The sequence below is a fragment of the Arvicola amphibius genome, chromosome 7, assembly GCF_903992535.2.
Source record: "Arvicola amphibius chromosome 7, mArvAmp1.2, whole genome shotgun sequence".
NCBI lineage: Eukaryota > Metazoa > Chordata > Mammalia > Rodentia > Cricetidae > Arvicola > Arvicola amphibius.
The window spans coordinates 120626129-120641754 of NC_052053.1; the positions used below are offsets into that span (position 1 = coordinate 120626129).

At 43.1% G+C, this 15626-nt stretch overlaps 1 protein-coding gene across 6 annotated transcripts in view; it reads right to left on the bottom strand.

The window, feature by feature from the left end:
• Positions 1 to 15626, bottom strand: part of Npas3 (neuronal PAS domain protein 3) — an 825611-nt gene that overhangs the window by 104681 nt on the left and 705304 nt on the right. For all 6 annotated transcript variants that reach the window (XM_038337475.1, XM_038337476.1, XM_038337473.1 and 3 more), the window contains one exon: positions 12816 to 12990. In XM_038337475.1, the coding sequence (XP_038193403.1) occupies positions 12816 to 12990 (175 nt within the window). The remainder of the gene's footprint in view (positions 1 to 12815; positions 12991 to 15626) is intronic.

Consider the following 15626-nt stretch of genomic DNA (forward strand, 5'->3'; position numbering starts at 1 on the left):
TGAGCTAAACAAACTCCTCTTCTTTATAACTTTAGCCTCTGTTAGGATTTTGTCAGCAATGACAGACAGACTAATACAGTTGAAATTTTGGGAAAGAGTTGTCTAAAACAGGCGTATCATAAAAGTGTGAACTCTTCATCAAGTCAATGATTGCTAATCTCCGGGGTAAAGATAACCAGGAGGCTGTTTCTCTTTACTGTTCAACAGTGGGACCCTTTTTGTTCTTATGGTCACAAGGAATCTGGTTTTGAAATTCTCAGAATTTGAGGATGACACATTGTAGGAATCAGAGATGACCAACTGGGTCACTGCAAACCTGCTGCTCAGAGTGTGGGGACCTTGCTCTCTTTGACATGGGCTCGTGAGAAGGGGAGTTCTCGGAGAGCAGAGACAGTTTTGGTGAAGACCTAATCAGTATAAAGCCAATCCTGTGGCCATGGAAACTTGTGCAGAGATAAAGGGCTGAAAGAAACAGTGACAGTCTTGCTCATGTGGCTGTGGACTTGTGTTATTAACATAAAAATAACTCTGTCTTTCTGTGTGTGTGTGTGTGTGTGCATGCGCACGCGCGCGTGCGTGCATGTGTATGTGCACGTGTGCACACACACGTGTGTGTGTGAAGTTTGTGTGTGCATGGTGTGTGCGTGTGTGTGCGTGCGTGCATGTGTATGTGCACGTGTGCACACACGCGTGTGTGTGAAGTTTGTGTGTGCATGTGTGTGTGCATGGTGTGTGCATGTGTGTGTGTGTGTGTATACATGTCTCATTCCACCATGTGGGCCCTTGGGATGGCACTCCGGCAAGTGGCTTCACCTTGCTGAGCCATCTCATTGGTCTAGGCTTGTGTTACTTTTATATCAGGTCTGTGAAATACAAAGTATTTTCCTAAACAGAGATGACATTGTAATTCATTTTATGTATCAATTAATTTTATTTTTAAACTTTGGATCCCCTTGCAGCATACTCTACTCAATAAAAGGAGGACAGAAAAGAGTAGAAGTCCACTACCTTCTGGTACCATCTGTCTTACCAATGCTGTCATGTTCTAGAGCCATAGGATGGTACTTGATAAATCATTAAAAAAAATCAGCTTTCAGTATACAAGGAATTTATAAATTAGTATGTCAGGATTGATAGCATATGTAATAGTTTAAATTTCCAAATGTTTTAAGATTTTGATATCAACTAATAAAAATATGAAAGTGGGCTGTTGGCATTCTTCCAACATATGTGATTGGGAATCACATACAAAAGCCTAAGACTCGTCTAACATCTAAAGTAGTTACCGGAAGCGCCTGACTAGGTACTGAACATGAGGTGGCTTTCTGCTTCTCCCCGAGTGTTACTTTAACTCCAAACCATCCTTGCTGTCTTTGCATGTTTTCTGAGGATGTCTGTTCTACTTCCCCACATGCTGGCGCTACAGAGCTGGCCTTGTAAGTGACTTCCTTTGTTTCCAGCTTTCTCTAGTTAACTGTGCTGAACATTCCTGGAAAAATGATGTCGTATCAAGTGCTGTGAATTCAAGTTATCCATGTGGCAAGCAAGATTATTCAGTAGGAAGGAATTAGTCAGCACTCCCAGCTGGTGACCTCAGGCGACAGCTGTTTCAGGTAGGCTATAGAGATTCGCTTTGTTACCTGGTTAGTAGTAGGTGTTTGGATCCAAATCAGAGACGTTCCACCTACTAGCTTTAAGGCTTCTACATGCTAAAACAAAACACACCAACCAACCAACCAAACAAACAAAAAACCTTCCATACCCCCCTTCTTTTTTGGAGACTGAGTTTCTGTGTGACTCATGCTGGCCTGGAACTCACTCTGTAGACCATGGTGGCCATGAACCCCGAGATTCGCCTGCCTCCGGAGTGCTGAGATTAAAGGTGTGCACATCACCATTCAACCAGTCCTCTTTTCCTATAATCTATGTGTAAAATGGGAGAAACAAGGCTACCGTCTTCATAGTGTTTCGTGACGAACTGGGTTGTGTTATGCACGATCTAGGCTTAGCAGAGAGACAGGCACAGGTTGAGCATTCTGTAACTGTTAGTAGCTACACTACACAAGGAGTTCAGCAGTCCATCGGGACTTGTAGAATTCGACCTTTAAGGGAGGAGGTTTCTAAATCTGGGGCTTTAAAAATTATTATTAAGCGATAAACACATGTGAATGGGCCACTGCTTTAATGAGTGACACTCAGAACTTCCTGCACTAATCTTAGAGGGGTCATGATGGCACCTTAGGTGCTCCATGATCTTGGACCATCGTAGATAAATGTACCTTTACTTCATCCGGGACAGCAGGGCTCTCCTTCTGCCCCCTCATCCCACTGTGCTCTCTAGGGTGAGTGTCTTGAATAGTCTGTCTCTCTGCTGACACAATGGTCTCTTCAATAGGGTAGAGATGTTAACCCATCCAGTCAAAGCCTGTCACTATACTGAACCACTCGTTATTCTCTTAAGATACAGCCGCGCAAGACAACAGCATCGTCTCTTTCCCACTGGCTGTTCACTGTGACTCCATCTCAGGAGGGTGACTAGTTTCCTCTTGTATGCTCAGTAACTGCCCAGCAAGGGTCATTTGGAAACCATTTTGAGAAATATAAACACTACTTAGACATGGAGCTTCTTATAAAACTGGACTATGGGGCAAAGCATATTAATGGCATCACTAAATAGCTTTTATTATTGGTACACTACTTGCAAAAGCTCTGCCTCAGGTGGAAAAACCCCAGGGTCAGTACAGGTTTTGCAAGCCAGGATTTCCTGACTCTCAGTTTGTAGAAGAGGCCCATGCAGGGCGAAAGGAAGGAGGTCTGGGGACTCCCTCCTCTCAGAATCTCTCTCTGCAGTCTCAAAGTGGCAGCTCAAGGGGACTCACATTCCCTCAGACCTATGCCCCAGGCACCTGATGGGAGAAAGGAACAGAAGCAAACACGGACTCTGGCAACAGTGAGCGAAGCCTCTGAGAGTCAGGGTTCACCAAGGCGTGCTCCAGTGCCGCCCCTCTCATAACAGTCTCGTGCCTGCTTACCTTCTCCTCACGCATGCTGTGTAATGATCCTGTATGTTCCCGCCACAAAACGCTGGTCAGCTGTTGGAAGGCGGGGGACTCTATCTTTGCATCCTCAGCGTTTCATATAACGTCTGAAACTTGATATTCAATCAATAATTGTTGAGTAATCTATACATCTCTATTGCCAAGTGTGCCTATATCTTGAATGAAATTTCACTCTGGCTAATAATAGAGAAAAGACTTACGCTCTCCCCCCCCCCCACTCTGAGTCTGTCAACCAGCAGAAGTGGGGTATTGTTTCTAGAGGGTCCTTAGGAACCAGGATTGTATCTCATTAGCAGAAGATACCTCCAAGGCCATGTCCACCTCCTGACATTTGTTCTGTTGTCCTTTGTCTATCTCAGCCTGCCTTGGTGACTTGTCCTGGAAGGAAGAGGCTGAGGAAGTTGCACAGAGCCATGCCCAGCACTGGCTGAGGCAGAGTCAAGGCTGCACACACAATTTTGAGAGCACACAATTTTGATTGTGCTCCTGGCTGGGGTCACCCAGTGAACGTAGAACACGGGTTGAATCTTGCCTATATTTTGTTCATATGTTCATTGTGACATTAAGATTTTCATTGCAGACACGAAAGCAAAGAAAAAGGCTAGGTGGATTTTCCCCTAATAAGAAACTCTATTACTAAAAAGTATTTTAGCTCAGTGTATATGTATGTATATGTATAATATGTATAAGGGGATAATTAGGTTTCTCTTTGGACTTTGAATCTCTTTGGAGAAAATTCCTCTGGTTTGATTCCTACCATGTTGCCATCTCATTCCCCCCATCTATTCCCTGGCTCCCCACCTACTTCAACATTAATATTGCACCCTTTCTTTTAATCTTGGCTGCTAAACCTAACCTGCGTGGCTTGGGGCAAGCCACTTAGAATTTCTATCACTTCCCCCCAGCTGTAGAACAAGGGTAGCACACTGACCTGCCTCCGAGGAATACCATGTGAATTAACTCCTGTAATTAGCAGTTACTGTGCTCTGCATACACCAGGCAGGGTAGGCATGCCACCATGATCACAGTGGCCAGAGTGGATTGTGCACAAAAGCTACACTTGGGAATAACTGTTTGGCAAAGAGCTGACAACTGGAAGTTGCAAACTTTACACAGAAGCAATATTTCCAGTATTTTCCCCAAGCAATCATGAGTAAATTGCTCACTAGGGGTGGAAATGGTTTCCAGCCAGTTCTGCGTCTTCTGATGTGTGCACCCTGCAAAGCTCAGTCAATGCCAGGTAACTGATCCTCTGTACGGCTGCTGTTTAGTGCAGATGAAGAATTCAGAACGGTATAATTTGGACAGGGATGAAATTTCTGTGCAGTGATATGTATTAAAAGCAAATAACTTGTGCTTTCTTCAAAGCAACAGCTGTAGAATCTATAATTTTTAATTATCCAGTGACAAAGACATCCACATTTTTTAATGGGCAGAACATGTCATCATTAACAACTTGTATTAGGTTCCATTTTAGAAACTTGAAAAATGTACCCCTCATCATTATAAGTAAATGGAAGTAAAAATTACAACCTGGAAAGCTATTTAAGGGAACTTACGAAAAATGGGTTTAAGAATTGATTTCCTAAACCTTTTTACTAGATTGTGTTAGGGGAAAATATGCATGCATACAAATACACATTCATACATACATGTATTCATACATGCGACTATACACAGGGATACACTGAGTAAATCTATTTTATTTTTTTGGACTTTGTTTCTGTTAGTGAATAAAATGGACCCTGAAAATACCACTGTATTAATTTTCATAAAAGCCATGTGTGTATATATACATGCATATAAATATGTATGTATGTATGTATCAACTTTGGAAGGCAAAGTTAGTTCCAGAATGGTATTTAGAGTTACGATGCGACTGGAAGGGAGGCTGTCTTCTGTGAGAAGAGATCACCAGCACTGACTTCAAAGTCCCAGTACCATCAGTACCAGGTCTCATAGGATGCCTGGTGCTGCACGTGTCTGTCCCCAGCGCTGACCTGGAAGAGCGGCACTTAGGAAGGTTGGGCCAGAATGGCCTGGTGGGAAGAATATTAAGAATATTTTGATTTATTTTTCTTTAGTTGCCCCTGGCAAGACTCTGAAATTATAAGCCAGCTTCGTAAGTGTCCATACCATGGGCTGACAAGCAGCACAGGGTGGGCAAACACAATTAAGGTGGTAGGTGGACCTATGTCTGACTGCCGGAAAAGGACGGAGCGGAGCAGGGCAGGGTATGTTCACTTTGATGGTGTGTTCTAGGTGGTCTTGTTTAGCTTACTTGGAGATAAAGGTGACATTTAAATATAGCCTGACTGAGCTGGGCGGTGGTGGTGCACGCCTTTAATCCCTGCACTCCCAGAGGCAGAGGCAGGAGGATCTCTGTGAGTTCGAGGCCAGCCTGGTCTACAAGAGCTAGTTCCAGGACAGGCACCAAAGCTACAGAGAAACCCTGTCTCGAAAAAAAAAATAAATAAATATAAATAAATAAATAAATAAATATAAATATAAACAAACAAACAAACAAATAAATAAATATTAAAAAATAGCCTGACTTCTGCAGGGAAAAAAATGGTACTCCATCAAGGAACCTTTTATTCTTTCTTTCTTTCTTTCTTTCTTTCTTTCTTTCTTTCTTTCTTTCTTTCTTTCTTCCTTTCCTTCCTTCCTTCCTTCCTTCCTTCCTTCTTTCTTTCTTTCTTTCTTTCTTTCTTTCTTTCTTTCTTTCTTTCTGGTAAGGGAATGCCTCTAAATTTGGCAAGCACATTAGCCAGTACCTAGTCAAAGCACGGTGATGTAGGTGTGTCTTCTATCTATCTGATGATTTCATTGGTTAATTAATAAAGAAACTGCTTGGCCTGATAGGTTAGAACATAGGTGGGTGGAGTAGACAGAACAGGATGCTGGGAGTGAGGCAGATGCCTCGGGCAATTGCCCTGCCTCTCCTCTCTGGGACAGATGCGATGAAGCTCTGGCCCAAGATGGACGTACGCTAGAATTTTTCTGGTAAGACAACACTTGTGGTGTTACGCAGATTATTAGATATGGGTTAGTCAAGATGTGAGTAAGAGGCTGAAACTAATGGGCCAGGCAGTGTTTAAATGAATACAGTTTGTGTGTTGTTATTTCGGGTTTTAAGCTAGCCGTGCAGGAGCCAGGCAGGACGAAAAGCAGGCTTGCCTGCAGCTCACACTACAGAACAGCTGCTGTTTTCATTTCCTTTCTTCGGAGATGGGGTGCTGTATAACCTAGGCCAGCCTTGTTCTCACCAAACAGACCTCTCTGGCTTCAAACTTTCAAAAACTCTGTTCCTCTGGAGTACTGAGCTTATGAATGACTTCTTTTTACAGTGTGTATTGCATTCATGACCGCCACAAAGATAATTTAGATTTTATTTCAAAATAACAATATCATGGTTAAAAATAAGCAATCATATTGGGGATATAATTTTGTACAAGAAGCTCAACTTACCCCTACATGTTGATCTCTTTGGGAAACTAAAATATTAGTTTTTCTGGGGTGTTTCTATGATATTTGTCATGTACATGGGCACCTGGGAATTAACAGGTGACAGGTAATGTTAAGGGACTATGAATGTGTTCATAATGTTAAATGTTAGCACACTTCATATTCAGTCCAGCAGAGGGGACTGGACCACACTAGCTGATGGATTTATCTCTGTTTATGCTGAGTGAAACTGGAAAGGAATTAAATGCGTATTTATAGTTTGACAAACACTCAATATAAATTAGAATTTTTAATTTCACTTATTAGTTCGGAACTATAGAAAACGGGGATTTTATTGCATACAGACTGCCAGTAACAAGGAAGGATTGACTTCCTGAAGAGGTCCCTAACTGCAGGGACAAAATCCATTTCCATCTTAACGTAGTCGTGCCAGGGTTGCCTTAACAAGAGTGCCGTAGAGTTTCCTGTGCTCACTTCCAATGGCTCCAGCTCTGTCACTGTGCTGGGACCCCATTGTGTGACAACTTGTACCCATGTTGCAGTCATCATGCAAGACGTGAGATTTGCTTATGGCTACAAGGGCTTGTTCTAATCATTAACATTCAGGATGGTCCCCACGATATTATCTTACCATACAAGAACTCCAAAATTATCGCCCACAGATGAATGGCAAGAACACAATTCTGGAGCCTTCCCTCTGTATGTAGAAACAGATCGGCAATAAAAACCACTCACTGGTGCCTTTCCCCAGCACAAGATCTCTCACTTTGCTCTGATTTTTAAAGGCTTCAGATCAATAACTGGAGTGACATTATTAACAGCTCCCTCAACACCTTGGCTAGCGCTAATATTAAATCCATTACACCTTCTGTTTGACATTTGCAGTATAGCAGACAGTGCTGTGGATACAGTCACATTGTCTGGGGACTGGGGCTGGATGTGAGGTTACTGAGCTGGTCTCCCTTGTCCAATGTCTAAATTCAGTTCATCGGTAAGAACCAAACTAAATCAAACCGAAAAAAAGCAAAAAACCCTACCTAAACCAGATGGCCAACAATCCACACATATCCAACCAGTAAAACATTGACCTGATCTTTAGATAAGTTTGCATTTTTTTTTTTATTGTGATTGCTTGCCATTTGCTTCTCTAATTTTCTCACCTTTTGGAAAATCATCCAGTCATGTTAAAATTTAAGTCCCTGTTCTATAATCTGAGGAGTTGATCAAATTTACCATGGCATCAAGATACGCACAGAAAATGCAGGTCATTTCCATTTAGACAAACACCCCCTGCTTTGTTTTTCCATCCCTTACAGCCTTCAGGTCATAGAACAGGCACTGCAGGCACAGAGATTAGACCAGTGGTTACCTTCCGAGCCTACAATGTACACTAGATTCTACCTGAAATTTGAGAGAAAACACAGTAGCCGATGTTTTAGACAACAGGGGTTAGTGATGCTGTCATAGCTATCCTTCACCCCGAATACTGTCTCATATGTTTCGCTAAGTTCTCTAAATCCTAGTGTAGTATTGATTTCTCTTCCTACCAATGCACACCCACCCAGGAAGCAACAAGAAGTGCTTGTCCTCACTGAGTTCTTCCCAAGCAGGACCTGGGCCTGACAGAAGCCCAAGGCAGGCACTGATTGCTATCTCATAGGAAGCGAACTGCTCGAGACAGAGGAAATCTCAGTTTAAATAGAGAAATGTGATACAGAAAGATGCTTGTGAGGTTGCACAAAAAATCAGGTTACCAGAAGGATGGATGTCAGGATCTTACGAAAATATATAAGACAAAAGCCAAGCAACATGCTCTGCTGAGCTTTCTTCCCATGTATATATGCCTATAGGAAGGTATCCTATGTATATATGCTCCCAGGAGGGTATCCTATGTATATACACCTCCAGGAAGATATCCTATGTATATATGCCTATAGGAAGATATCCTTTTTATATATGCCTACAGGAAGGTATCTTACGTATATATCCCTACAGGAAGGTATCCTATGTATATACGCCTACAGGAAGGTATCTTATGTATCTATGCCTACAGGAAGGGAAGGAATCCTATGTATATATGCCTACAGGAAAGTATCCTATGTATATATGCTTACAGGAAGGTATCTTATGTATATTTGCCCATAGGAAGGTATCCTATGTATATATGCCTACAGGAAGGGAAGGAATTCTATGTATATATGCCTACAGGAAGGTATCCTATGTACAGGAAGAAAGAGGAAGTCTAGAAGGCTGTGTAGCACCCATGTATGAATGTGGTTACTTCTAAATAGCACTTGTTGGCCTTCCCCCTATCTCTTCTGCATATTCTAAAGGTTTCATGATGACTCTGAATTGATTTTATAATTGTAAAAGCTGTTATATTAACAAGGACAAGTAGAAATACCATTTTATGACATCTCAAGGAAAATTATTCTGTCTTCAAAACAGGAAATTTTTAAAGTTCCTCCAGGACTTCTGGGAGAAGCTGCCTGCCTTTCTGTTTACCAAGCATTCCGAGGGCACAGTATTGAGATTTATGAAAAGAAGATAGGACTTGTAATCCCAAGATGCAGAATCATTAAGAGCAGCGAAGAAGCACAGGCAGATCTACACAGTAAAGACGCAACATCCCAACAGTGTGCACAGAGGGGCTGTGCTCCCATGTCATCACAGCTTGCGGGAGGAGAGAAATGACTGCCTGCCGGGTTGTGAAGGGCAGTCTCTTCCAGAATATTCTGATTTGCCTCCCAAGAACAGGCGCTCAGGCAAACCGGGGCTTCTAAATGCCGGAGTGCCCACTTATTTTTCCAATGCTTGACTTAAGATTTCTCCAAAGGAAATAATATATTTACTAAACTACCTGTAAATGTGTACACAGGTAAAATATTTATTTGGGTTTTCTGTCAAGTCAACAGATGCCTGCTCCCCCTCCCCCATTATCTTGAGACTGATTCAAGACAAGAGACTCAGAGGCTTGGCAGCTCACGGAAACAGAGTTCCCACCATGGCCCAGGGTCGCTGCCTTGAAATGGCTTAACTCACTTAATTTCCTTTTATCACAATGCCAAGTGTTATTTAGATTTTAGTCATTTAGTAATGCCACACTGCACACATCGGAGCACCTGAAAAATCCCTTACCCGCTAGTCCTTTCATTTCCATAATAACCATATATCAATATCCATATTCCAACCAAATTTCACCAGTATGTAGAAAGGAATCTGAGCTTCACCAGAGTTTAGAAGATTACAACGCAGTGAACAAGAGTCTCTAAAAATGCTCCCTCATGTTATTAAGAATTAGAAAATCTTGTCAAAATTCTTTCAGCTGTTGGGAATCATAAGCAGCTTCGGGACATAGTGCCTGACATGAACTTTTAAAGCAATTCCCTTTGAGCAATCGTCCGTATTAGTGGATATATTTCATCCCAGGTAGCACCCTATGCTGCTTTTCAGTATCGGAGTACTCAATCTAACTGTGTTTTTAAGCCAGAATGGAAAATAACCAACTTCTATAGACCTGTAGGGCTAAGATGGACTGGCACTCTCTGACGGCAGGACTCACATCACCATCTCGGAAAGGAGCCCTTCTTGTGGGAACATAGCTGATGGGCTCTAATCCTTAAGTGGTGGGAAGAAGCAGAGTTTCATGGGTGTTGAGTGGGAATGGCTGCAGGAAGGCCAAGTCGGTGCCTTTCAATCGGTTGTTGATGTAAATGATATAGAAGGTCAGAAGGAGAGAATCATGGTGACGGGCGCAGGAGTGAGCCCTTTGAGAAGGCCAGCTGTGGCCTCCAGTTGTCTAGAAGGAGTAACAAGTGAGGGCAGAGGTCCAGAGTGCCAAGAGCTGTTCTGGGCATATTAATGCTCTATAGAAGGCGTGGGATTTATCAAAGGTCTTTCCTTAGCTTGTGTATCTGGATTTGCTGTGAGCCCTAGCAGAGCCAGTTTAAAGGCTGTCCTTTTCCTCCCAACGTCTCTTTTAGGAAACAGACCACCCTAAACACCTGTCTGGAGAAACATCAAACTCCAGGTGAGTGGAGGAGGTGATCTGGCTTCCAGTAACATACAATTTAACCTTGTGTTGCATTAACAGAGCTCATTATCCGAAGCAAAAAGGGTGACAGTTCTCTTTGAAACGGTCATCAAACATCTAAAGAGCTGTGCTCCGTTCCTAGAAGCATGCATATTGTTAGAGGGTCATCAACAAACTACAACCCAGGCAAGAGAAGACGGTGTGGGTGATGAGGTTCTGAAGAACACACCAGTAGATGGATGTGCAGCTGTGGAATCTGCGGTCTAACCTGGGGGCAGCAGAAAGGGGGGGGCTTGATGTCTCTCATATGACACAGTTGGGTGTCTACAGTAAGGAGCAGGGCACCATCTGAGATACGGCGTGAAGTGAAGGAGATGGGAGACGGGAGACGTGGGCTTCAAGCCAGGGCTAACTTTGCTAGGAACTGCTCAGCGGTAGGGGCGCACAGCTTTACCAACTCACCAGCTTCATGCCAGGAGATAACAGACACCTGTCGGCGTTGCTGCTGATGCTGGAATTGGTGCTAAATGACCGAGAAGAAGTCAAGTTTGTGGCTCACAGACACAGAATCCACGGTCCCGAGACCTTCCTTTAAACGACAGCTTTTAAATTCAAATTCCTCTACACCGGGTTACGAGGAACCAAGGCTCCCTGATCCATCCTCAGAACGAATGAACGCAAAGCCCTTCTCATATGCTGCTTCTCCTGCACCCACAGCTAGGGACGTCCGAACAATGGCAAAGCACTGTCAATTATCTCGCTGCCATATCCATTCAGTAAAGCCACTGAGCTATGATATAAAGAACATATGGCTTCCCCCAAAAAGCTGTTTTCACTTTGAAGGGCAAAGAGCGGTCTTAAACATTTTCCTTTCTCATGTGTGAAGCTAACTGGGGGATACCCACCAACACTATAAATAATGAACACCCTGCGGGGAGATATGCTTTAACTTCCATGGGAAAACATGGATTTGGTTCTATATATGGAGTCAAAATATTTCCAAAAGAGGCAATCTTTTTTCCCCCTGTGAATCCACATATTGTGATTAGTTCTAGGCAGGACAAATTATTTTCTTGAAATATGTAGTTCATTTTAATATTAATCTCAAGGCAGCGTTTTTCATTTTCCTCTCTAGTACAATGCTTGTGTGTTGCGAATTCTGTTTTAGAACTTACAGGTCAAGCAGATTCAAACACAGGCATCTTTGAAGAGCGCAAAATGACGTCTCGAGTAAGCAAAGAAAACTTTGCACTTGAAATCAGGCCTTGATTCATTAAAAATCTTAAACTTCTCATGAGAAAAATTAACATTTAAACCACTGCTGCTTGGCCAAGCACTCCACCACACAAGAATATGAAATATCTCCTCTAAAAAAGTACAAAAAGGACAAAACCACAAATGTGGAACTTCAATTAATTTAAAGCCCCAATCAGCAAAGAATAAATCCTTCGCAGATCTAATTACCAGCGCTCTCGGAAGACCCAGGCCGACCAGCCAATCTTTCCCGTGTTTGAACAGCTTGATGAACTAGGGGACTGATGGATATCAAGTCATTTTGTTTAATTTATAAATGGATTTTCCCCTAATACTTAAATTATCATCAGTACAACACAATGAAAATGGGAACATTCTGAATGCAAAGTCTATAAGAGTCCTGGAAGGAATCCCAATGAGGGCTGTCACCTCTGTTCATTCCTCTATACAATTGATCTAATTAAATACTGAGGGTGGAAAGGCGGTGGAAAATGTAGCCATTTCTGTTTTCCTTTTAGCCTTAATTTATCTGTTCACATCTTTCAAGTACCCTTCTGATGCTTAAAAGAAAAATAAAAGAAACCCAGATTTCTGCAAATTCCTAACACTTTTAATTCTCTACAAGGTAATATTCAAGATGCCTCTGCCAGAGGGTAGATTTTGCTGAATAATAAATAAATGTGTAAGAATAAAGGGGAGAGGGTGTTCCAAACCAGCAGCTCTCCTTCTAGTAATTTGAAAGAGAAACCAGAGGCCCTTGGACCTTCTGGATGCATTGTTCAACTGAAATAAGATCTCTGGATTACACTTATTAAAATGTCTCCTTATTTTCAAATCTCTTCCTTATTTAATTACTGCATGGGGTTGAAAGCTGCACGGAATTCTTAAATACCCTTCACCCTATTTATAGTCTCTCCACACGGGGACCTTGGGCACACTCATTCGGCGCAGGTCCTGCCCACCAACCACCAACTGCAAACACATTGAAACCCAATTCCCACCTGGCTCAGGGGTCTCTGACTGAGAGGAGGAAGAGGCCGAGCTGGCTGCGTCCTCCGCGGTGCCCTGTGAGAGGAGGCCCCGCCCAGGCGGGAGCTTCATGCCCAGCTGCTCTGCCATCTCCACATGGTCCCCAGGGTGGACATAGTCAAAGACGCTGCTTCCTGTCAGCTCCACCTGGAGAGGGAGAGAAATGGAGAGAGAGGTGTCATGGGCTTTTCTGCGTTCAGTGCACAGCGATGCAGATTCGGAAGCAGAAAGGAGACACGCTCGGGCCTCAGCAGCAATTCCGACTCCAAGTCTCCATCTTCAGCTACTTCAGGATTCTTGGGAGGGAAATGATATTTTTTTTCCCACATGTATTTATTTAGCAATTGTTTAGCCCGGTTTCCCCCTCATACAGTGTTGTTTGCGTAGAGCCAAAGCGTTCTGTGAAATGCAGACAAGTCTGCCTTGCGTTCAGCTGTTTTATCCACGCATCATCAAATACTTGTGTGTTTGGTGTCAACTGGATGATTGACTGAGACCTACAGTTTTCATGCTGAGAAGTTTGTGCTTTGTAGAAAAACCATTTCAGAAACAACTAGAGATAGCAGGCCAGTCTTTTTTTTAAATACACAGATTTCTAAGATTTTTTTTTTAAAAAAATCCTCTTATTTCTATGTAAATTTAAATGTACAAAGTGCCACTTACAAATATATGCAAAGGCATAATGTTTTCATTAAATATCACTCATTAGCTCTGTAATCATATGGAGAATTTTCCATGCAAAAGAGGTCAGCTGGGGTCTGAAGCAGACATTTTTTTTCTGCTGGTATCAGCTTGTTTTGCCTTCAATCTAATAAAATACATGGCACAGAGCTCCTTGAGGGCTTTAAAAAGGGTTTTTATTTTGTGTACTCTTCGAGCGAGGCTGCCTCCAAGTACAACGGATGAATATGAAACAGTGGAAGAGAGGCCTGTGTATCTCGGTGCTGGCAGACCCGGTCCGTGAGTCTGGGTCACTGCGTGGGGTACAGGCAGAAGGTGCCAGCAAGGACTGGCCTTACTTTTCACCTCTCAGAGAGCTCAGACTTTTATCTCTTCCCGAGGCCAGCTGTAATGCTCCTAACAGAACGCCCTTGCCTTGCCTGGTAGGTATTGCAGCAGGGGGAGGCAGGTCAGCAGCAGGACAAGAGAAAGCTCTCCTTGGGTCACTAATGGGTTTCTCTGTCCTTTGAGTGAGACAGGCTCAGGCCAGCTCTTTGTGCCATGGAAGTTTGTAAAGCATCCAGTTTCTTGACGTGTACTCTCTCACCTAAACCTCTTCCTACCTCGTTTCTCTTTCCTGTGCAATAGCTGGCATCTCTCTAAACTCTACCAAATCTCTCCTGCTGGGAAGGAAGGGAGGATAAACTGTCACGGGGAGCGGAAAGCTCAGATCGATTATCCTCGTCACTGCGAGTCCCTTGTAAGATGATCACATCTACTCCCAGACACCATTTGATTAAAGTCTTAACAGGCAACACACCTTCAACATCTATCAATTAGCAGAGGCAGAACCAGGAACAGAGAAGGCAAAATTCAGTTTGGGTAATAGCTCTTCCCGAAAAAGCCTCGCCCAACTTTTCCCGAAAATGAGGTACTTTCTGCAGCTATTAGATTAGCCTCTCCTACCGTCTTACTCGGCTACTGAACTGTATCATCTTACAATACCTATCTCCTCCACTTGGTATTGTGACAGAGAGCACATTGGGATTCACGGCGATCAGCTCCTACCCTCTGGGAGGGGGGGATTACATGGAAATAATCCCTTTAATGTGCGCCTTGCCTCTAACCACTTCACACAGTAATAAACGGGTAAACTGACTTTGTGCAATTAAGAAATTAAATGAAACTAATAAAATGTGTGTTTTAATATTTCTTGATGGTTATTTTGTTTGTGGATTAGTGGATATGAGGAAGTCATTCTCTGCACATGGAGTCTAACCAGACTCCGCACATTCCAGTGTTTGCTGTCCTCTTTCTGCGGACGCTCAGATACATACACCGCAGACTGCAAAAAGGTGAAAGCCCCAGTGAAATATTTAGGGTGCTGGTTATTGAATATTCCTGCCAACCAGCTCTACAGAGAAGTAGCCAGGTCTCTACAACTTGCTTTGCCTAGAGATCCTTCCTTCCCAGGAAGCTGCGTTCTGAAATACTGAGCAAGGTTAAGTCATAGCATGCCTTATTGCGTCCAGGAAGTTGTGTGCTGATATAGAGAGCAAGGTTAAGTCACAGCACGGCATATTGTATATAGCAGCAAGGATGACCTTCAGTGCCCTTCTGGAGGCTTACACTGAAAACCTAATATTGGTGCTAGAGAGACGGCTCAGCTTAGCAATTAAGGGTACAGACTGCTCTTGGAGAACGCGGTTTGAGTTCAAGACCTGGCAACTCTATAGGGCAACTCACACAACTTGTAACCCCACTTCCAGTGGGATCTGATGTTCTCTCTGGCCTCTGTGGTTACTGCACTCATAAGGACAAATGCACACTCTCATACATATATATGTATATATGTGTATACACACACACACATATATGTACGTATACAATTAAAAATAAAGTGAAAACCCAAACAGTAAAGCCTAGAATTGATGGAGCAGTTGGCACTGAGGACTGGACACTGCCATACCCTCCAGGTGTCTACTATAGTCGAGACCATAGGGAGGGTGGGAGACACAGGCTATTTGGAGTTGTAACCCGAATGTGAAGTCATAAGGTTCCCCTGTCCAGCTGTGTGGCCTTGGCAATCCCTGGAACCTCCTTGGACTCCAGTCTTTTGTAGC